The sequence below is a fragment of the Oncorhynchus clarkii genome, chromosome 17 (genome assembly GCF_045791955.1).
Source record: "Oncorhynchus clarkii lewisi isolate Uvic-CL-2024 chromosome 17, UVic_Ocla_1.0, whole genome shotgun sequence".
NCBI lineage: Eukaryota > Metazoa > Chordata > Actinopteri > Salmoniformes > Salmonidae > Oncorhynchus > Oncorhynchus clarkii.
Genome location: NC_092163.1, coordinates 66227992 through 66251055, shown reverse-complemented (window position 1 = coordinate 66251055; position 23064 = coordinate 66227992). Strand labels below are relative to the sequence as shown.

Genomic DNA, 23064 nt, shown 5'->3' with positions numbered 1-23064 from the left:
CAGACTACTGTACCATTCTCATCTGAAAAGTAGCCGGCCTTAATAGTTTTGAAAGCATGATCTATCTGTACATTGAACATTCATCATGGCTGGCCATCCAGATTGATACTGAACAAAAAATATAAACGCAACATGAAACACTTTCAAAGATTTTGACTGAGTTACAGTTCATATAAGGCAGGTATTCCCAAACTGTGGTTCACGCCAAATAAAAATGTGATTTACATTTTTCTTCACATTTTGAAACAGTACATGTATATTTTCCAACTGGCTATACATTTGGGTGTAGTTTTTCTCTCCTGAGTAGCCTCGTTTCACTGCCGATTATTTTTTTGTTTTTAACCATCTTTTGTTCAACGAAACACCACAATGTCAAATACAGGTAGCCTAGTCAAATAATTAACATCTATTCACATTAACCGTTACTCTCTCTCTCTCTCTCTCTCTCTCTCTCTCTCTCTCTCTCTCTCGCTCTCTCTCTCTCTCTCTCTCTCTCTCTCTCTCTTCACTCTTGCGCACGCAGACATTTAGAAATTAAACATGACAATTCGAAAAATAAGCCAAGGGAGTTTGAGTGAGAATACAGACGATTTTCGAGTAGTAAGACATGTATAAAAAGCAGCAGATGCCATTAATAAGAAGGGGCTAAAAGCTCTAAAATGGTGAGCTACCGAGTGGCTTGGACAGGCAAGCCCCATACTATCGTGGAGGACACATTTCTTCCTAATGCGGCAGAAATGGCTGGAGCAACGCTGGGGGAAAAGGCCCAAAAAACTATACAGACAATGCCTTCATCAAACAACACTATTCCACGATGCATCAGTGACATGGCAGGATATGTTTTCTAACAAGTACCGCTTCGCATACAAAAAGTTGGTGAATTATATGTGTTACAGCTGGATGAGTCAGACGTGGCGAGCCTGGCACAGCTCCTGGTATATGTCCGTTACGTTTATGAGGGGGCAATTAAGGAAGACATCCTCTTCTGCAAATCACTGGAAACCAGGCCAACATGAGAGTATATTTTTTAAGTACTGGACAGCTTTGACATCAAATGGACTTTGGTTGTCAAGATTTGTTGGTATCTGTACTGATGGCGCAAAAGCCATGACAGACAGACAGAGTGGAGTGGTAACGCGCGCAAGAGAGGCTCTTGCTGCCAAGGGAATGCCTGACAGCTTGAAAGACGTTTTCGACACGACAGTGAAAATGGTTAACTTTGTTAAAGCAAGGCCCCTGAACTTTCATGTATTTTCTGCATTATGCAATGATATGGCCATGTAACGCTTTTACAACATACAGAAGTGCACTGGTTATCAAGGGGCAAAGTATTGACATGTTTTTTTGTAAATTGAGAGACAATCTTAAAGTTCTCTTTACTGACCATCATTTTCCCTTGTCTGACCACTTGCATGATGACAAGTTTCACACACGACTGGCCTATCTGAGTGATATTTTTTCCTCACCCGAATGATCTGAATCTAGGATTACAGGGACTCTCCAATATGCCAGACAAAATTGAGGCTATGATTTTGAGGCTATGATCATTGTATGATTTGTGTGCAAATGAACTCAAGCTTACGGACAATGTCAAATGTGATATAGTGAAGCACCTGAGTGAGCTGGATGGGCAATTACTTTCCTGAAATGGACAACACAAACAACTGAATTCGTTATCCCTTTCATGCCCTGCCTCCAGTCCACTGCCTCCAGTCCACGATATCTGAACGAGAGAGCCTCATCGAAATAGCAACAAGCGGTTCTCTGAAAATGGAATTTAATCAGAAGCCACTGCCAGATTTCTGGATAGGGCTGCGCTCAGAGTTTCTTGCCTTGGCAAATTGCGCTGTTAAGACACTGATGCCCTTTGCAACCACGTACCTCGGCCCTCACTAGCATGAAAACTAAATACAGGCACAGACTGTGTGGAACAAAAATGTAAGACTGAGATTCTCCAGTACAACCCAACATTGCAGAGTTACGTGGGGTGGCAGGGTAGCCTCGTGGTTAGAGCGTTGGACTAATAACCAGAAGGTTGCAATATTGAATCCCTGAGCTGACAAGGTAAACCCACTGTTCCTAGGCTGTCATTGAAAATAAGAGTTTGTTCTTAACTGAATTGCCTAGTTAAATAAATGTTTTAAAAAAATGTCTATCCTTTCAAGCAGACCGTTCTCATTAACCTGTGGTGAGTTATTTACCATTTTTGATGAACAAATAAGGTTGTATATGTAAGACGGCTAAATTGAGAGCAAAATTATTTATTATTATATTATTATTTTTGCCCTGGTCCTATAAGAGCTCTTTGTCACTTCCCACAAGCCGGGTTGTGAGAAAAACGAATTCATTCTTATGTTTAATAAATGTATCGTATAGTGTGAGTGGCAGGTTTACAACGGCAAAAGACAACATTTGAGAGTGCACTGACGCTGGTGCTAGAGGGGGTACGCAGCTGGAGGTTGAATGTTTGAAGGGGTATGGGGCTATTATAAGGGCACAAGGCAAGACCCAGATGCAGACACAGGAGGCAGATGGTTAGAGTCTTTGTTGTTTAATTATAATCCAAAAGGAGTAGGCAAGAGAATGGTTGTGGACAGGCAAAAGGTCAAAACCAGTTCTGAGTCCAAGAGGTAAAGAGTGTCAGGCAGGCTCGATGTCAGGGCAGCCAGAAGGGTCAGGCAGGCGGGTACGGAGTCCAGAAAAACAGTAAAGGGTCAAAACTGGGAAGACTGGAAAAATAGAATAGAAACCAGGAGCACGGGAGAGCACGCTGGTTGACTTGAAAACATACAAGACGAACTGGCACAGAGAGACAGGAAACACAGGGATAAATACACTGGGGAAAATAAGCGACACCTAGAGACAATCACAAGAACAGGTGAAAAAGATCAGGGCGTGACAACTATAAAAAGCTTGGGAACTGCTGATATAAGGAAATAAGTCAATTGAAAAAATCGATTAAGCCCTAATCTATGGATTTCACATGACTAGAAATGCAGATATGCATCTGTTAGTCACAGATACCTAAATAAAAAAAGGGTAGGGGTGTGGATCAGAAAACCAGTCAGTATTTGGTGTGACCACCATTTGCCTCATGCAGCTTGACATTTCCTTTGCATAGAGTTGATCTGGCTGTTGATTGTGGTCTGTGGAATGTTGTTCCAATCCTCTTCAATGGCTGTGCGAAGTTGTTGGATATTGACGGGAACTGGAACATGCTGTTAAACACGTCGATCCAGAACATCCCAAACATGCTCGATGCTTAATGGGTGGCATGTCTGGTGAGGATGCAGGCCATGGAAGAACTGGGACATTTTCCGCTTCTAGGAATTGTGTACAGATAGATCCTTGTGACATGGGGCCGTGCATTATCATGGTGAAACATGAGGTGATGGCGGTGGATGAGACAATGGACCTCAATATCTCATCACGGTATCTCTGTGCATTCAAATTACCATCGATAAAATGCAATTGTGTTCATTGTTCGTAGCTTATGCCTGCCCATACCATAACCCCACCGCCACCATGGATCACTCTGTTGACATCAGCAAATGGCTCACCCACACGATCCCATAAATGTGGTCTGCGGTTGAGAGGCCAGTTGGACGTACTGCCAAATTATCTAAAACAATGTTGGAGACGGCTTATGGCAGATAAATTAATGTTCAATTCTCTGGCAACAGCTCTGTTGGACATTCCTGCAGCCAGTTGTACGCTCCCTCAACTTGCAGTGGTGTAAATTACTTAAGTAAAAATACTTTAAATTACTACTTAAGTCGTTTTTTGTCTGTACTTTACTATTTATATTTTTGCCAACTTCTACTTTTACTTCACTACATTTCTCAAGAAAATAATACACTTTTTATTCCATACATTTTCCCTGACACCCAAAAGTACTCATTACATTTTGACAGGAAAATGGTCCAATTCACACACTTATCAAGAGATCATCCCTACTGCCTCTGATCTGGCGGACTGACTAAACACAAATGCTTTGTTTGTAAATTATGTCTGAGTGTACATACATAGACTGTATGTCAATAAAAATGTAAATAAAATTGTGCCGTCTGATTTGCTTAATATAAGGAATTTGAAATGGTTTATACTTTTACTTTTGATACTTAAGTATATTTAAAACCAAATACTATTATTGAAGTAGTATTTTACTGGGTGACTTTCACTTGAGTCATTTTCTGTCTTCACTGACAATTTCAACCTCTCCCTGTCCGAGTCTGTGATACCAACATGTTTTGAGCAGACCACCATAGTCCCTGTGCCCAAGAACACTAAGGTAACCTGCCTAAATGACTACCGACCCGTAGCACTCACGTCTGTAGCAATGAAGTGCTTTGAAAGGCTTGTCATGGCACACATCAACACCATTATCCCCGAAACCCTAGACCGACTCTAATTTGCATACCTCCCCAACAGATCCACAGATGATGCACTAAAAAATGTCAAAGACTCCAGCCACCCTAGTCATAGAATGTTCTCTGCTAACCGCACGGTAAGCAGTACCGGAGCGCCAAGTATGTTTCCAAGAGGCTTCTAAACAGCTTCTACCCCCAAGCCATAAGACTCCTGAACATCTAATAAAATGGTTACCCAGACTATTTGCATTGGTCCACCCCCCCTCCCCCCTCTTTTACACCGCTGCTACTCTCTGTTGTTATCATCTATGCATAGTCACTTTAATAACTTTACCTACATGTACATATTACCTCAACTAACAGGTGCCCCCGCACATTGTCTCAGTACCTGTATAGTCTCGCTATTGTTATTTTGCTGCTGCTCTTTAATTACTTGTTACTTTTATTTCTTACTCATTTTTTAAACTGCATTGTTGGTTAGGGGCTCGTAAGTAAGCATTTCACTGTAAGGTTACTGTTGTTTTTGGAGCATGTGACTAATAAACTTAGATTTCTTGGGTATGACGCTACAAGTTTGGCACACGTGTATTTGGGTAGTTTCACCCATTATTTTCTGCAGATCCTCTCAAGCTCTGTCAGGTTGGAAGGGGAGCGTCACTGCACAGCTATTTTCAGGTCTCTCCAGAGATGTTCGATCGGGTTCAAGTCCGGGCTCTGGCCCGAAGCCACTCCTACATTGTCTTGGCTGTGTGCTTAGGGTCGTTGTGCTGTTGGAAAGTGAACCGTCGCCCCAGTCTGAGGTCCTGAGCAGGTTTTCAACAAGGATCTCTCTGTACTTTGCTCCGTTCATCTTCCCCTCAAGCTTGACTAGTCTCCCAGTACCTGCCGCTGAAAAACATCCGCACAGCATGATGCTGCCACCACCATGCTTCACCGTAGCGATGGTGCCAGGTTTCCTCGAGACGTGACGCTTGGCATTCAGGCTAAAGAGTTCAATCTTGGTTTCATCAGACCAGAGAATATTGTTTCTCATGGTTTGAGAGTCCTTTATGTGCCTTTTCGCAAACTTCAAGAGGGCCGTCATGTGTCTTTTACTGAGGAGTGGCTTCCATCTGGCCACTCTACCATAAAGGCCTGATTGGTGGAGTGCTGTAGATATGGTGTTCCTTCTGGAAAGTTCTCCCATTGCCACAGAGGAACTCTGTCAGAGTAACCATCGGGTTCTTGGTCACCTCCCTGACCAAGGCCCTTCTCCCCAGATTGCTCATTTTGGCCGGGCAGCCAGTTCTAGGCAGAGTCTTGGTGGTTCCAAACTTCTTCTTTAAGAATGATGGAGGCCACCGTCTTCTTGGGGACCTTATATGCTGTAGACATTTTTTGGCACACTTCCCCAGATCTGTGCCTCGACACAACCCTGTCTCGGAGTTCTACAGACAATTCCTTCAACCTCATGACTTGTTTTTTGCTCTGACATGCACTGTCAACTGTGGGACCTTTACATAGACAGTTGTGTGCCTTTCCAAATCATATCCAATCAATTCAAGTTGCAGAAACATCAAAGATAATCAATGGAAACAGCATGTACCTGAGCTCAATTTCTTGTCTCATAGCAAATGGCCTGAATACTTATGTAAATAAGGTATCTGTTTTGTATTTTTAATAAATTTGCAAAAATTGTCATTATGGGATATTGAGTGTAGATTGAAGAGGAAAAACATTTAATACATTTAAAATAAGTCTGTAAAGGAAATTGGTTAAAGTAAAGGGGTCTGAATGTTGTTATCTGAATGCACTGTATTTTTATCAATACATTACAATTATACAATAGGCCTCCTAAGACAAACAGAACTGATGGCACAGTAACTTTATTCAGAAACAAAGAGTAAACAAAAAAAAGAGAAACATAAGCATGTATAAATAAAACCATCTGGAGTTTCCAGTTTAAATTATTACCGGTAAACACAGCTGACAATTGATAGGCTACACAAACATCAAACTGATGGAGTAAACTACACAAACATCACATTATAAATGCTTGCATTTACAGTCTCAGAGTTCACATACTGGATCACTGATAGTATGACATGAATACACTAAGACACTTCCTCATTAAGTTGGCTGTCCTTTTCGTACACAGAACACTTAAAAGCGTTTGTAAATATACATATGGTACATTTTGTCTTGAAAATACTGTACCACTATTATCAGCGCTTTCACTTTGGAAGTTTTTTTCAGAGACAACCACACTGCTTTTTCAGATATGGATTTGCAATGCTTTGACAATTGAATAGGGGAGAAATGGTATGCACGTCCTGTCCTAATCGCACAAGCTGAACTATTACAGAAATACAAAAGTGCATTTATCTACACATCTTCTGTACACAATATTAATGGTAATTGCTTAGTGTATGATATGTTCATACTATGTTTAATACTGCGGTTGGCATTTGGAGAACTGGACAAGTTGAATCATATTCCCTCTTGTACAGAGAGTCATTTTAGTCAGTTAGCAGACACTGTTATCCAGAGAGACTTACAGGAAACATTTGGGTTAAGTGCTTTGCTCAAGGGCACATCAAAATATTTTTTCACCTAGGCAGCTCAGGTATTCGAACCAGCGACCTTTCGGTTACTGGCCCACTGCTCTTAACCACTAGACCTCCTGTCGCTGCTATGCAAGGGATTTTGTTGATGTAACATATTCACTTTATTTTTGGTCAATTGCAACATGCAACATAAACAGAAAGCTCTGCTTAAGCAAAGACCCATATTAGCGTTGCATGACATAAAGTGATCATTTAGGCAGCAACCTACAGGCAGAGACCATTTCAAACCATTTCCAGAAGCATTTCCAGAAGCCAGCGGCCTTACGGAAGACATTTTCGTTTCTCATTTAAGAGAAAAACACTCAAAATCATGTTGACAAAAACAACCTCTGCCATGTTTAAATTCTCACTTAATACTCCACCAGAACTTACCCTAATCATAAGGAGACATTGGACTTTTTTTAAAGGTTAAAAAAAACACGAAATCTCTCATCACATTTTCACATGTAAATCAGGTTCTGTAAAACATTTAGTGGGTGGATGATAAGGCAAGTTTACCCCAAACACAGCATCATTGACAAGCACTGTACATTGTGCCTGTCCTTCTACACCAGGGGTGTCAAACTCATTCCATGGAGGGCAAATTGTCTGCTGGTTTCTGTTTTTTCCTTTCAATTAAGACCTAGAGGGAGTTCCTTACTAAATCAGTGACCTTAATTCATCAATCAAGTACAAGGGAGGAGCGAAAACCAGCAAACACTCAGCCCACCGTGGAATGAGTTTGACACGTGTTCTACACGATCATGATCCATACCACCATCATGTCCACTAGACCAAGATCTGTTGTATTACAAACACTGTGTAATGCATACGGATTCCTTCTGGTCTGGGGACTTCTGACATTGCACATCTTCCACAGAAAGATTCCCATAGTGATGTCAGAGACAACTTCCTTTGTTCAGTTTCCTGTAATTATTTTGGTGGAGGCCTCACATGACGGACCACTTTCTTCTCGTACACGGTCCTCATGGACTTTTCCACCTGTTTGAGGAAAACCTGGGGAATCCGACCACACAGGGTGTTGACTGTGTCCAGAAACTTGGTCTGGAGGGGATAGAACAGCGACTGGAACAAGTTGTCCTCAAAGGGGTACTACGAAACAGAACCATTGCATGCCTCAGAGTTAGACACCAGTAGTGGTAGCTTATCAAACCACACAGAAATCAACAGTACAATTGCTTACTGTAGGCACTGTAGAGGGGGATGCATATGAATCATATCATCTGGCTAATAAAAGGCATATCTATGGACAGCAGAGGGGGCTGATGTTGCTGTGTGACAAGGATTTCCTTATGTAAACATGTCCACACCGTTTGCTGTCCAAGGAGAAAAGGACAAAGGAAACAATAATCCACTAAAATGAAAAGATTCTTACCTCGTGTATTGCATCATAAACGACTTTAAAGGCTGGTTGCTTGTCGTCGTGATACACTCCTCGGTTCCCATGGAGAATGGACACGCCTTCCTCCTCAGCTCCTTTACAGTTGCTCCCATACATGCAGTGATCAGGCCTGTAGTTCCACTGGCATGGGAAGGTGTACAGACACTCTGCAAACACACCGTTATACGTCTGTTACATCAGATTTCTGCACAATGTCCCCAAGATTGCCAGTGTATACCCTCTCTGATACCAGTATTGTTACTGCCAAAGAGCATTTGGAAAAAATAAACCTAATGACTTCAACGTCCAATGCTAATCGCTCAGGACCCTTCTAAGTTATGCTTTACTGATTTAACAATTATCAAATTACTTGCTTTACAACTACAAGGATTGTAGTCCTTTTAAACCTTGTAATCCTGGCTTGTGAAGGGAGAATAACACCAACAGAGTATCCCCTTAAACCAGAAACATGGGTAGACGTAAAAGGGAAAGATCAGTCATGTTTCCATGGCGAGGCAGATATTACACAGTGACTGGCTGCTCCCACCACATTGCCCGGTTTTTCCATTTGGGGATGCTGCTATGGGAATGGTTATTTCCTGGACAGGTTCTAATCATGTTGTCAGACAAACAATGCTCCTGCCAAGTCTCCTTAAGGCTTGGAACACTTAATACCCATCTCGCAGACTGCACCGGTGTCAATCTGCTGCTGCAGCCACAGGCTGGTTTAGTTCCACAGCGTTGACTTAATTCAGGAGAGTTATTTCTTGTGGGATGTATTAGAGAAAACCAATACCTACACCTGCTTGAAGGAATTATATTGAATTGCGTACGAGCTGACATTCACGCTAACACCCTTTGGAATTATATTTTGGGGAAACATTCTAATTTGATACAGGCCTAAGTACAGCTATTGCTCTTGCTGTCATCATGAATGGTGGTGACATTAAATACAACTTTATTTTCCTATTTGTAGTCAACAAATGTATTCCAAATCAATGACAGCACTCTGCTACATTGAGGAAGAGCGAGGGAGGCAGAGTGTACCAGGGCCCAGTTTTCCAAAAGCGTATTAAGGCTAAGTTCATCGTTAGAACCTTCGAAGGAGGTTTCCCAAAACCACCATTATTGACGTTGCACTAGAAAGCACTCGTAATTGAACGCCTGCCTCAGACTCATTAGATGCTTTTTTTGCCCTCCCGCATCACTTTCTACACAAACGATTTAAGCTAAACATACAATCACATGGTTTATCGTTTCCCAGGGACCACTGATAACTTCAGAACAAAATTGACTACAAATACAAAGTTACCGATATATTTGCAATTGATACAAACAAGCAACATATATTTTAATGCATATGATAAATGCATTAAAATATAAATACATTAGGGAAAGAGGCATACCTAGTCAGGTGCACAACTGAACGCATTCAACCGAAATGTGTCTTTCGCATTTAACCCTGAATCAGAGAGGTGTCGGGGCTACCTAAATCGACGTCATCGGCGCCCGGGGAACAGTTGTTGTTGGGGATTAATTGCATTGCTCAAGTGTAGAACGGCAGATTTTTAGGCATTACTGTACATACAGTTGAGGTCGGAAGTTTACATACACTTAGGTTAAAACTTAAACCACTCCACAAATATCTTGTTAACAAACTATAGTTTTGGCAAGTCGGTTAGGACATCTATTTTGTGCATGACACAAGTCATTTTTCCAACAATTGTTTACAGACAGATTATATCACTTATTATTCACTGTATCACAATTCAGAAGTGTACATACACTAAGTTGACTGTGCCTTTAAACAGCTTGGAAAATTACAGACAATGATGTCATGGCTTTAGAAGGTTCTGATAGGATAAGTGACATCATTTGAGTCAATTGGAGGTGTACCTGTGGATGAATTTCAAGGCCTACCTTCAAAATCAGAGCCTCTTTGCTTGACATCATGGGAAAATCAAAAGAAAATCAGCCAGGACCACGCTCATCTGTACAAACAATAGTACGCAAGTATAAACACCATGGGACCACGCAGCCGTCATACCGCTCAGGAAGGAGACGCGTTCTGTCTCCTAGAGATTAACGTACTTTGGTGCGAAAAGTGCAAATCAATCCCAGAACAGCAGCAAAGGACCTTGTGAAGTTGCTGGAGGAAACAGGTACAAAAGTATCTATATCCACAGTAAAACGAGTCCTATATCGACATAACCTGAAAGGCCGCTCAGCAGGGAAGAAGCCACTGCTTCAAAATCGCCATTAAAAAAGTCAGACTACGGTTTACAACTGCACATGAGGACAAAGATCGTACTTTTTGGAGAAAATGTCCTCTGGTCTGATGAAACAAAAATAGAACTGTTTGGCCATAATGACCATCGTTATGCTTGGAGGAAAAACGGGGAGACTTGCAAGCCGAAGAACACCATCCCAACCGTGGAGCACGGGGGTGGCAGCATCATGTTGTGGGGGTGCTTTGCTGCAGGAGGGACTGGTACACTTCACAAAATGGACAGCATCATGAAGAGGGAAAATTATGTGGATATATTGAAGCAAAATCTCAAGACATCAGTCAGGAAGTTAAAGCTTGGTCGCAAATGGGTCTCCCAAGCATACTTCCAAAGTTATAGCAAAATGGCTTAAGGACAACTAAGTCAAAGTATTGGAGTGGCCATCACAAGGCCCTGACCTCAATCCTATAGAAAATTTGTGGGCAGAACTGAAAAAGCGTGTGTTAGCAAGGAGGCCTACAAACCTGACTCAGTTACACCAGCTCTGTCAGGAGGAATGGGCCAAAATTCACCCAACTTATTGTTGGAAGCTTGTGGAGGCTCCCAGAAATGTTTGACCCAAGTTAAACAATTTAAAGGCAATGCTACCAAATACTAATTGAGTGTATGTAAACTTCTGACCCACTGGGAATGTGATGAAAGAAATTAAAGCTGAAATAAATGATTCTCTTTTACTAGGATTAAATGTCAGGAATTGTGAAACTGAGTTGAAATGTATTTGGCTAAGGTGTATGTAAACTTCCGACATCAACTGTACATTTCATGTTCAATAAATTGAGTTCTATTTTCCTACTTGTAGGCTACTGACTGTAATTTGTCTCATATTTTATAATGTGTGTAAAATGATGTGGCAAATCAGTGATTTAATGCATTTTTATTGGTTAAGCATTAGAATAAGCAACCTCAATGTTTGCAGCCATAGGTGGTAAAATCTCTCTCTAGGAGCTGATCCGTCGTCAGTATTGTGAAATAATTGGAACGTTAAGGTAAGATTTGAATTGAGAAAGCTGACCCGAGAGCAGTGCTGCCTTTCTTTCGATCCTATCAGTATCGACAAATGCTCCAACGACGCACTTAGCGACTGTTCTCTCTGCATGGTGTTCTGGGAAAGGCGCGTTACATTTTTGTCCGCTGTAGGAAAGGTGCATTGTTAAAAACACTCGTAAGCCTAAGTTCCATCGCTATCGGGGAACCGGGCCAAGATTTGTAGTGGAAGAGAGAGGGAGGAAGAGTGTGCCTGAGTTGTAGTGGAAGAGAGAGGGAGGACGAGTGTACCTGAGTTGTAGTGGAAGAGAGAGGGAGGACGAGTGTACCTGAGTTGTAGTGGAAGAGAGAGGGAGGACGAGTGTACCTGAGTTGTAGTGGAAGATGATATTTAAGAGATCTTGGTCACCCCAGGTGATGTGATTCTTGTACTTCTGGTAGAGTGGGTGGAGGAGGTCCTCCCATGACAGGCCACTGGTTATCATGCTGTTCTGGAATAGGAACAAGGACTGGTTTACTCCACCGCCTAGGGAGTAGCTACACATCAAACACTACAGAAATGCCCAATTTTAAAAAAAAGCCAAGAATTGCCCATGTTACAATTTCTACTGCTCTTTCTTGGTTGCAGAGAGATGCCAACTTGAGCTTGAATGTGCTGAAGCATTGCTTTAATGCGAGTGTGGCGATCGCAGAGCCTCAGTCTACTCTACTCTGAGAACTCAGATTGTTGACGCTGACTGACAATAAGTGACACATCTGTTGCTGGTTGGGTTCAGATAGATACGATTGATTGATAAAACTAATCTCCTTGCAGCTTTCAGGTAGAAAACAGGGAAGGCATGACCAAAATACCAAACGGAGATGACCAAAAGGCTAATTGATTGATGATGTTCCTTACTTTGAACAGAGTGCTTCGTATCCTCGTGAGGTTCATCAGCATGACTCCTGAGTTGACCCCGGTGACCCCGTAGAAGGGATGGCGTGCAAAGCGGCTATACCAGCCTATCTTAGGGATCTCATGCTCTGGGGCCATAGCAGCCAGCTGGGTGGTGTTGAAGGCCTTGAGGAAACTCCACATATCATCCATGGGCCTGAGGAACAGCACATCTGTATCCACGTAGAGTAAAGAGTCTACATCCTTCAGGATCACCTGTTAGGATAATAATCAGGTTACTATCGGAATAATTCATTTCCTCTTATTCCAGTGATGGTACATAATGCACACACACTACCGTTCAAAAGTTTGGGGTCACTTGGAAATGTCCTTGTTTTCCATACATTAAATTAGTTGCAAAATGAATAGGAAATATAGTCAAGATGTTGACAAGGTTATAAATAATGATTTTTAATTTAAATAATAATTGTGCCCTTCAAACTTTGCTTTTGTTAAAGAATCCTCAATTTTCAGCAATTACAGCCTTGCAGACCTTTCTAGCATTCTAGTTGTCAATTTGTTGAGGTAATCTGAAAAGATGTCACCCCATGCTTCCTGAAGCACCTCCCTCCCACATGTTAGATTGGCTAGATGGGCACTTCTTACGTACCATACGGTCAATCTGCTCCCACAACAGCTCAATAGGGATGAGATCCGGTGGCTGTGCTGGCCACCCCATTATAGACAGAATACCAGCAGACTGCTTCTACCCTAAATAGTTATTGTATAGATTGGAGCTGTGCTTTGGGTCATTGTCCCGTTCGGAGGAGGAAATTGGCCGCTAATTAAGCGCCGTCCACAGGGTATGACTGGCGTTGCAAAATGGAGTGATATAGCCTTCCTTCTTCAAGATCCCTTTAACCCTGTACAAATCTCCCACTTTACCACCACCAAAGCACCCCAGACCATCACATTGCCTCCATCATGCTTGACAGATGGTATCAAGCACTCCTCCTGCATCTTTTCTGCATCTCACAAAATGTATTCTTTGTGATCTGAACACATCAAACTTAGATTTTTCTGTCTATAACACCTTTTTCCCCCAATCTTCCTCTGTCCAGCGTCTGTGTTATTTTGCCCATCTTAATCTTTTCTTTTTATTGGGCAGTCTGAGATATGGCTTTTTCTTTGCAACTCTGCCTAGAAGGCCAACATCCCGGAGTCGCCTCCTCACTGTTGACATTGAGACTGGTGTTTTGTGGGTACTATTTAATGAAGCTGCCAGTTGAAGACTTGGGAGGTGTCTGTTTCTAAAACTAGACACTTTAATTTACTTGTCCGGCTTGCTCAGTTGTGCCCCGGGGCCTCCCACTCCTCTTTCTATTCTGGTTAGAGCCAGTTTGCGCTGTTCTGTGAAGGGAGTAGTACGAGATCTTCAGTTTCTTGGAAATTTCTTGCGTGGAATAGCCTTTATTTCTCAGAACAGAAATATACTGATGAGTTTCAGAAGAAAGTTATTTGTTTCTGGCCATTTTGAGCCTGTAATCGAACCCACAAATGCTGATGCTCCAGATACTCAACTAGTCTAAAGGACAGTTTTATTTCTTCTTTAATCAGCACAACAGTTTTCAATTATGCTAACATAACTGCAAAAGGGTTTTCAATTAGCCTTTTAAAATTATAAACTTGGATTAGCTAACACAACAACGTAACACAACGTGCCATTAGAACACAGGTGATGGTTGCTGATGCCTCTGTACGCACATGTAGATACTCCATTATTTTATTTATTTTTTTAAATAAAAAAAATGCCGTTTCCATCTACAATAGTCATTTACAACATTAACAATGCCTATGCCTATACTGTATTTCTTATACATTTGATGTTACTTTAAATGGACATTTAAAAAACATTTCTTTAAAAAACAAGGAAATTTCTAAGCGACCCCAAACTTTTGAACGATAGTGTATATGGGATTTTTTATTTTACTAGGTAAGTCAGCTAAGAACAAATTCTTATTTACAATGACGGCTACACCGGCCAAACCCGGACAACGCAGGGCCAATTGTGCGCAGCCCTGTGAGACTCACAATCATGGCAGGTTGTGATACAGCCTTCGACTCCAGGGTGTCTGTAGTGACGCCTCTAGCACTGAGATGCAGTGCCTTAGACCACTGCACCACAATGGCTTGACGGAAGATTACAATCACAAAGCAATCTGTTCCTGATGAGAATCAAATAGCACTCGGCTCCTGCAAAGTATAGGGTTTGTGTTGCATCATCTGCCAATCAATAAAGTTGCAGACATGGATTGCTTACCACTTTTTACAACGGTGCAATGTGTACAAAAACAAAGCAATGTGTGCACACGGTTTGATGATTTAAAGATTGTCCATTAAAAAGTCAATGAATGGCAATGCTTTAATTAAGTTATTTAATTAAATCTCTGGGGATTGCTTGTTTGTTAAGTAACGGTCAATGGGTATGAATAAAGCCATATATTATCATACTGAGGTAACTGATTATATACCAACAAGTAAAACCCATCATAAAGTATTCATACTATTATTACCTGGGTATATCATTCTTCTGCCTGCGTAAATCAAGCTAAACGTATCTAATAGAAAATGCATTGGGGTCAGGATGCAGCCCAGAGTGGCATGGTACTAAGAAAACTGATGACATGGGCAATTACCTTAACACATTTTCTAATGAATATAGCTTTATCAGTTTAAAGAATCAGTTCATATGTTTGATAGATATGATTCAAATCAAAGTTTATTGGTCGCGCACACAGATTTGCAGATGTCGCAGGTGTAGCGAAATGCCTATGTTTCTAGCTCCAACAGTGTAGTAATTATGATTAGGTACACAGAGAGAGAAGAGAGACGATGTGCTGCAGCCTTACAGGGAGAAACAGCCTCTGGGCAGCGCAGGGCTTGAACAGCTTTTTCCATTCCTCTGCATTCCCCACAGAGAACGTGATTGGGTATATACTGTACTGGAACTTGTTTGTGATAGCATGGGGCCACTGGCTCAGCTGAAAGAGAAACTACACAAAGTTACTAAACATCATAATTTGCTGTGAGAGGTAGCACAGCCATTTTTAGATGCAATCCCCGGAAGTCTCATTTAATTTCCAAAGAAACAAAAGCACAACTTGAGCGCATTTTCAAAAGGTTGAGTCAAGAGGTGTAGAGGAGAGGGATCACTGAGAGAGCAGATGGAAATATTCATTATTCTGACACATGATACACTCCTGAGAGTTCAAGTCTACATAAACACCTAAGGAAGTTCTTGTAAACCAATTAAGTAATGTCTTTACAGTAAGTGCAGCGGTGTCGTACATTGACCATAACGCTGCCAGTTATTGCTATAACTACGCCCAACTCCCAGTTAACCTAAACAAAAGGAGGTAGAAAATATTAATCCCATTCTGTCGAGTTACCCCCTCAAAGTCAACACTGCTGTCACACATAGAAGCCTACGATTTTCCGCTCTGTTAGACGCTCAAGCCCTCCATAATCATCAACATTATTAAACAATTTGGCCATGAGACAAAGATCAGTGTGAGGAGCAGGCAGGATTCCTGCTGACGAGGTGCACAGATCAAAGAGGTCAGAAATCTTTTTAGCTTGCTTCTAATTCCTGTTTCATCAGCACAGGCCGGATGTGAAACATTCCATCTACTGCTCACATGCTACTAACCTTTGGGTTTAACCAACTCAACGTCCTGGCTAGCATGAAGCCAATTACAAAGGGGAGGTTCTCAGATGGTAAACATACCATGACTCATAAGCACATAAAGGGTATGTAGCCCCATGCATGCACATTGTTTTCGTTTATGTAGGCCAGGGCTCTCCAATCCTGTTTATGGAGAGCTACCCTCCTTTAGGTTCACTCCAACCCCAGTTTTACCTTTAACCTGATTCAGCTTATCAAGCAGATAATTATTAGAATCAGGTGTGCTAGATTAGGGTTGGAGCTAAAACCTACAGCACGGTAGCTGGGCTGGAGAGCCCTGAATATAGGCTACATACCTTCAGGTTTACAGCTACACAGTAGCAGAAGACATTGACTTTCGTAAAGCTTGAGTCGTGAATAAACTAACGGTGACTGAAAACTTGCATGGTAAATGCGGTGAGGCAAACGTCTGGGGGATATATGATCCGACCTTGAGATAAAAGGCCTGTAAGGCGTTAGAGGGCAAGTGAGAGGGAGATCAATTAAAACATGCCAATACTCTGATCTGGCAGTGAATGTCATCTATTACTGAGCATGGAAGAACATTAAACAAGATACTATCCGTATGAAAAGCATGAGAGTCTGAAAATATTAAAATAGTCCTATATTTCATTGAGAATTACAGTGGTCCTTTTCTAGAAACATACCGTACCTAAAGCCTAGATCATGTACTTTGTTAAGGGGATACTTACCCCCTTTTCAAACTGTGAGGTCAAGGGGTCCTCTGCAAAGATGTGGAATTTGATACTCTTGATGCTGAAGAGGAGGGCTGACTTGACCATGGTGAGCGTCTCATCCAGTCGGTTCCCACAGGCCACCACGGCCAGGTGCATGACCTCCTCAGCACGGGTGCGCTTCGATGCGGGCCGACCCACTCCCATGTCACTCCTCTGTCTGCTACAGGGATACACACAGGGGCAACAAGTATGAAACTCTCCGCTTACAGAAGGCTTCTCAGGCTTGCTCATCAACTGCCAACAGAATGGCAGAGCCGTGCCGCTGCATAGCGACGCTGATACTTCATCATGGACATGTCAACGGCCATGAGAACAGATCTGAACATGACAGGATGTGGCTTAGACACATATTCCAGACAGTACATAGTCACACTGTTTCTACTGACAGACAGCTAACCAACATGTTCATATTCAAGGCCTCCTACAAGACATCCCTGTCATATGCTCAGGGTGAGCAGCACTCCCTCACCATACCCTTCTCCCTCTCCTGTAGTGTAGGTCTGTATATACCCACTGGGCTTTGTTCTCTCATGTTCAAGGCGAAGTCGTTTCTATAGCTGACATAAAAATGCTCTCTGCACAGCAACAGAGACTGCCATTGAATTCAAATGGATTCAGCAGAGCAGAATAAATCACACTCTGAAAAAGAAAAATGTGTATAGCTCAATGTAGAGCTAGACCTAAATCCTTGAGTTTGCATTTTATGTACACACCATATGGGATGGTTTTTATGATGCGTGTAAATGAAAACATTAGCAAACGCAAAGGAAGAACGGTCCCAAAATCCTTATTCAGAACAAAGTAGCCCTCATTTGTGTGAGGATTTTGGGAAGGAAACATACTATTCTGCCAGAGGAAAGTGCAACATCTACCCAAAAGCTTCATGTAGGCTAAGAATGTGTCTTTTAGTCTAACAGTCTGAAGGGGGAAACTGAAATTTGACAGGTGGGTTGCAGGACAGTCTCCAAGCGTGACACTTGGTTTTCTGCATGGCTGAGGGACAATCATGCAACACCGATTACGATGGATGGCAGAGCTCAGAGAAACCTGTCCTCTAGGCTTTGATGGCAGAGGCTCTTTCAAGAACAATTCATGTTTATGAACATGTACTGTGTACATTATTACTAGGGGGAAAATTATACACAAAAAAATACTGAGGGATAGGCATATTGTCTTTTAACCTGCAACCTAACCATAAATGATCAGAAAATGTGTTGTTCTATGATACATACTGCATTGCGTTATAGATGGCCTGGACCAGTAAAATTAATGTTGTGAACACAGTTAGTTAGACCAAACAAAGCCCCATTATTTATTGTAAGAAGAACATGCTGCTCATGTGAGGTAATCTTACATAGTGTTAGAACTATTTTCCACCCATCTGGAAACATTTTGACAAACTCAGACTAGCTCTAAAGGGATACAAGGACTGCACTAATTATTGACAACAGAGAGTACTGTGCCTACGTGGCCTTGGACTCGCAACAATCTCTTTCAAATCATGAAGAAAGACAAAACAGCTTAGAAGAGCACAGTGACAATATAGCTTACCTTAATCAACAAGTCTATCAAACATTACTTCAACTATTTAGAAATTCCATCAGATAAGAGCCACTACTGCAATGCGCTGAAGGCTTGGATAAAACTTGTGTGAAGGGAATGCTATCAGAAGTTTTAGAAAAATCTGAAAAATGTGTCCTCCCCATGCATAATGGATTTCAAACAGAGGTGGGAGAAGCTATTGGAGGATGGACTTATGTCTGTAATGGAACGGTATCAAACATGTGGAAACCACGTTTGACTCCGTTCCATTCCAGCCATTACAATGAGCCTGTCCTCCTATAGCTCATCCCACCAGCCTCCTCTGATTTCAATAAAGTAACAGTATCTTTGAGTGAATCATCACCCCTAGCTACATGCATTCTGTTTAACAGATTTCCCAGTTACTCAACGCCAACCTCTGTCAGGAGGTACTTAAGTGAGTTAGCTACCAAAAAGAGAGCTTTTTCCACCTGATGAGGCCCACGTAAGAAGTCTCTCAAACCTTGTCAGGATGCTCGGGTAAGCAGTGAGATTTCAAAGCCCTGCAGAAAGAGAGAGAGCAGTCTCCAGTCATCCAAGATGACATTTTTATAGCTTTACATAATGTCAGAGCAACGGAATACCTTGTTGGCCTCGGGGGACACTTTTACAGTATTCCAGATGATGGGGCAAGGAATTTGTTTAAAAGGGCTTATTAAATCAGATGTAACCATTGGGAGGAAAGTTTTTTTTTTTATGGGGACAGTATCATGCATGACCTTTCCTTACACACTGTGTGAGACAGACTGAAAAATACATGCTACATTGAGCCTGGATGTGAAACATCCATCAGCAGTGGAATATATTGACCAAAAATAAGTGTTATTACAGTGTAATTGTCTACAACAAGATATTATGACTGTAGAATTTAGTGTGAGCTGGGACAGCTGATGGTATCTGTTCGGGAAGCAGCTCTTCTCCCTACTTTTATCCACAGGAAGCAGAGTGATACATCAAGAGGAAATGGTTTGATAAGGAAAGATGGGCATGTTTGTCTATTTAAAGGTGTGTAAGAGGAAGTCAGTTGCGTTTGAAGTGATGAAGATGGGAAAATTACACTAACAAAATAGGAAAGAGTAACCAAGACAACATAATAGCTTATATTTTATGGTAATTCTATGCCTCCCTTTCAGCCCTCCCCCTCACCAGAACCAATGGTAAAGTGCCTGAAGCTATGGAAGATGTGCAGTGTTTTTTTTATTTTACTTACTGCTTTGTTTGCTAAACCTGCTTTGGTTATTTTCCCCCATCCCCATTGGCCTCCACCCCATTTCTCTTATCAGTAGAGAGCACATGCGTGTGGGTGTGGTCTCTGCCAGGACACTATGGTCCAGACTGAATGCTTTATAAATGCTTCCAACCAGATCACTGATCAAACAGGACATTGTAGGTGAAAGCAAAATTTACAACAGAAAGCATTGCCTTTAGAACATTTCCTTTAGAATATCAAATCTGGGCTATTATCATATCAGTGACAGCCATGACAGAGGGAATGGAAGGATGTTATGTTTTGGGAAAGAATTTGAGCAGGGCCCAAAATAGTATAATAGGAGACATAACAAAAAACAAGTCCACACCTGGACAGAAATAGTGAATGATGACAAACCATTGTCTAGCTACTGTCTGCAAGGCACAGGAAAGAGGGGATGATGGCCATCAGTTGAGGTCATCAATATTGGTCTACTTGGGCTTGTCTACTTTGAAGGGACATGGCATCACACATCATATTATACACATTGACAAGTTCAGCCTCTTGACTTGAAGATGGAGAGTTCTAAATGATATGTAAAAATGTATGCTCCTCAATCCCCAATAGTGTAATGACTGGGTCTCCTTGGACTAATGTATATTCCATCATCTTAAACTCTCTCAAGGTGACCTTTAAACCTGTTAACCACAGGACTTTAAAAAATGGATAGACCCCAGAAACCATGGGGTACAAAGGTCAGATTCGAGGTCAAACTATCAAATTGATTCCGTTGTTTACAAAGCTACACAATTAGAATATTTTTACAACCCCAAGACACTTCTTTGAGCTGATGTTGGAATTAAATATGCACACAACTTACTGAATAGGTGATACCTTTGCAATAAATGTCATACATCCATCGGTCATTTAGAACAATACATGTGATAATAAAAATAGGATTTGAATGACAAAAGCCAGTTTGGTCCTCTCATGACTGACCAAGCCATTGTTTGGTGCCAACGTCCTTGAACATAATTGAGCCTATGTATATTTTTGATGGGGGGGGGGGCACGTCTTCCTGAATGAATAAAGAGAGAAGGACGGGATACGTGTGGACTCATTCCATTACTTCCACAGGGAATAAAACCCATCTATCTCTGTAAGCAGATAGTCATGCAATCCGTTAAAAGGTGAAAAAAAATCCCCATCTAACCTTTGAGACATCTTGCGTCTTTAAATGTGCTCCAAAACGTTGATGAAAAAATATGCGTGGAGAAGAAAAAAACATGAATCACATCAACATTAGCAGGCGAGTAATGGTGCGATAATTCCTTACCTCTTTGCGATCGCATTGCCTCCTCTACTGGATACTTTCGATACTTTTCGGTACGTGAGTGGTTGTTTGTGTGGAATGTGAAGTTCATCGAGAGTTTTTTTTGTTAACTTTGATGCAACATTGTTTCGAAGCCCCGAGAACTTCGGAAAATAGTTATCCTCCTCAACTTCTTTCAAAGGCGGATCGTCTGCAGCATTTCCCCCAAAAAAGTACAAAAGTAAAAAAACTCCAAAACAGACAGCGATCACAACAATTTTACAATGAATTCTCATCGTGGAAAACTGTTCTGATGATTTGGAGGAGCACAATATTCCTCTTTCATGTCTGTGAATACGCAATAACAGCTAGAGTTGACATTCTGTTACTACTCCGTTGCATTGCGCCGGAGATGACCCAGAGCGAAGAGGAGGAGCTTTCCACGTCCATGACCATCACTCAGTGGGAGTTTCTATATTCTCTTACCGTAATCTTTAGAAGAGAAGTGCGAGTATTTTGTTTGGCATCACAACGAGAACTCATCCATCACAATGCATCAGTAGCTATGTTTACATTAAAGCTGCAAAATGCAGAAATCGCTCCGCCATTTCCTGGTTGCTAAAAGTGTAATAGTTCGTCTAATCTAAGTTTATTTGACAAAACAAGCAATGTTTAGTGTAGAGAATCATTTTACCATCTAAACCGTGGTGAAGTATGTTTGAAATACCAAACATATTGTATTTTCAGCTGTTTGAAGCTGGTGTACAAAACCGAAAGTAAAAGATACACAAACGAAACTTAAGAACGGGAAGCATAGAAATAGAGCACATAAAACAGATCTACAACTTCTTAGACTTGCTGTCAATGAGAATGACAGATCTATGTGAATTTGGTCAGGTTGCCCAAAAAGTGACATATTGCAGCTTTTGTGATTTTTTTGTCAACATTTAAAAAAAAAGAAAATAGATTGCCTGCTAGGGTGCTGGACGTAATCATGTCATAAAAAACCTAGTGTAGAATACAAATGTAGTGGTTGAAGTGTTACTCAATATACACAAGTTTTGTAGTGTTCAGTAGGAAAACAGTAGTGTTTCCAGTTGTAATCAGGTAGAGATTTTTACCACTTGATGTTGGCAGTAAATATGGTACTTGGTACTCCAGTGTATATTTGGCCTTGTGTTTTAGGTAATTGTCCTGCTGAAATGTGAATTTGTCTCCCAGTGTCTGGTGGAAAGCAGACTAAAACAGGTTTTCCTCTAGGCTTTGGCCTATGCTTAGCACTATTCCATTTATTTCTATCCCAAAAAACTCCCTAGTCCTTGCTGATGACAAGCATACCCATAACATGATGCAGCCACCACCATGCTTGAAAATATGTAGAGTGGTACTCAGTGATGTGTTGGATTTTCCCCAAACACAATGCTTTGTATTCAGGACATTAAGTTAATTTCCTTGACTCATTTTTTGCAGTTTTACTTTTATGCCTTATTGCAAACAGGATGCATGTTTTGGAATATTTGTATTCTGTGCAGGCTTCCTTCTTTTCGCTGTCATTTAGGTTAGTATTGTGGAATAACTACAATATTGTTGATCCATCCTCAGTTTTCTCCTATCACAGGTATTAAACTCTGTAACTGTTTGTAAAAAAATATATATGTTTTGTATACAGTTGAGGTCATACAAGGTCATACAAACAACATCTTACAGATTCACACAAACAATGACTATATCTCATCTGCCCAGACCCGCAAGCTCACACCTCCATCCCTATTGCCTTTATTATTGTTTGCCACTTGGCCATAAATTGTACCAATTTGTTTTAATTTGGTCGCCCATGCTCTTTCAATATTTAAATAATAAATTATTAGATTTTTCCATTGCGTTCATGATGGTGGATTGATTTCCAAGTTTTTAGTATTTGTTTTTTCAAGATGAGTGATGAGTGAATCGTCCAGCCCACTACACCCCAACATGCCATGTCTTGAAATATACAAACA

The 23064-nt window shown here is 41.3% G+C and overlaps 1 protein-coding gene across 2 annotated transcripts; it reads right to left on the bottom strand.

The window, feature by feature from the left end:
- Nucleotides 1-6219: 6219 nt before the first annotated feature.
- Nucleotides 6220-21514, bottom strand: LOC139371288 (glucoside xylosyltransferase 2-like). Of its 2 annotated transcripts, none has more exons than XM_071111586.1 (7): nt 21092-21514; nt 16941-17145; nt 15413-15544; nt 12528-12779; nt 11997-12120; nt 8352-8524; nt 6220-8068 (listed from the first exon to the last, which is right to left on the bottom strand). In XM_071111586.1, exons 1-7 carry the CDS (start codon nt 21361-21363, stop codon nt 7889-7891), a joined length of 1338 nt encoding a protein of 445 aa, XP_070967687.1. In that variant the 5' UTR covers nt 21364-21514; the 3' UTR covers nt 6220-7888. The 2 variants fall into 2 exon arrangements, with proteins under 2 accessions (XP_070967687.1, XP_070967686.1); XM_071111585.1 differs by having other exon boundaries at nt 15413-15556; nt 21092-21485.
- Nucleotides 21515-23064: the final 1550 nt, after the last annotated feature.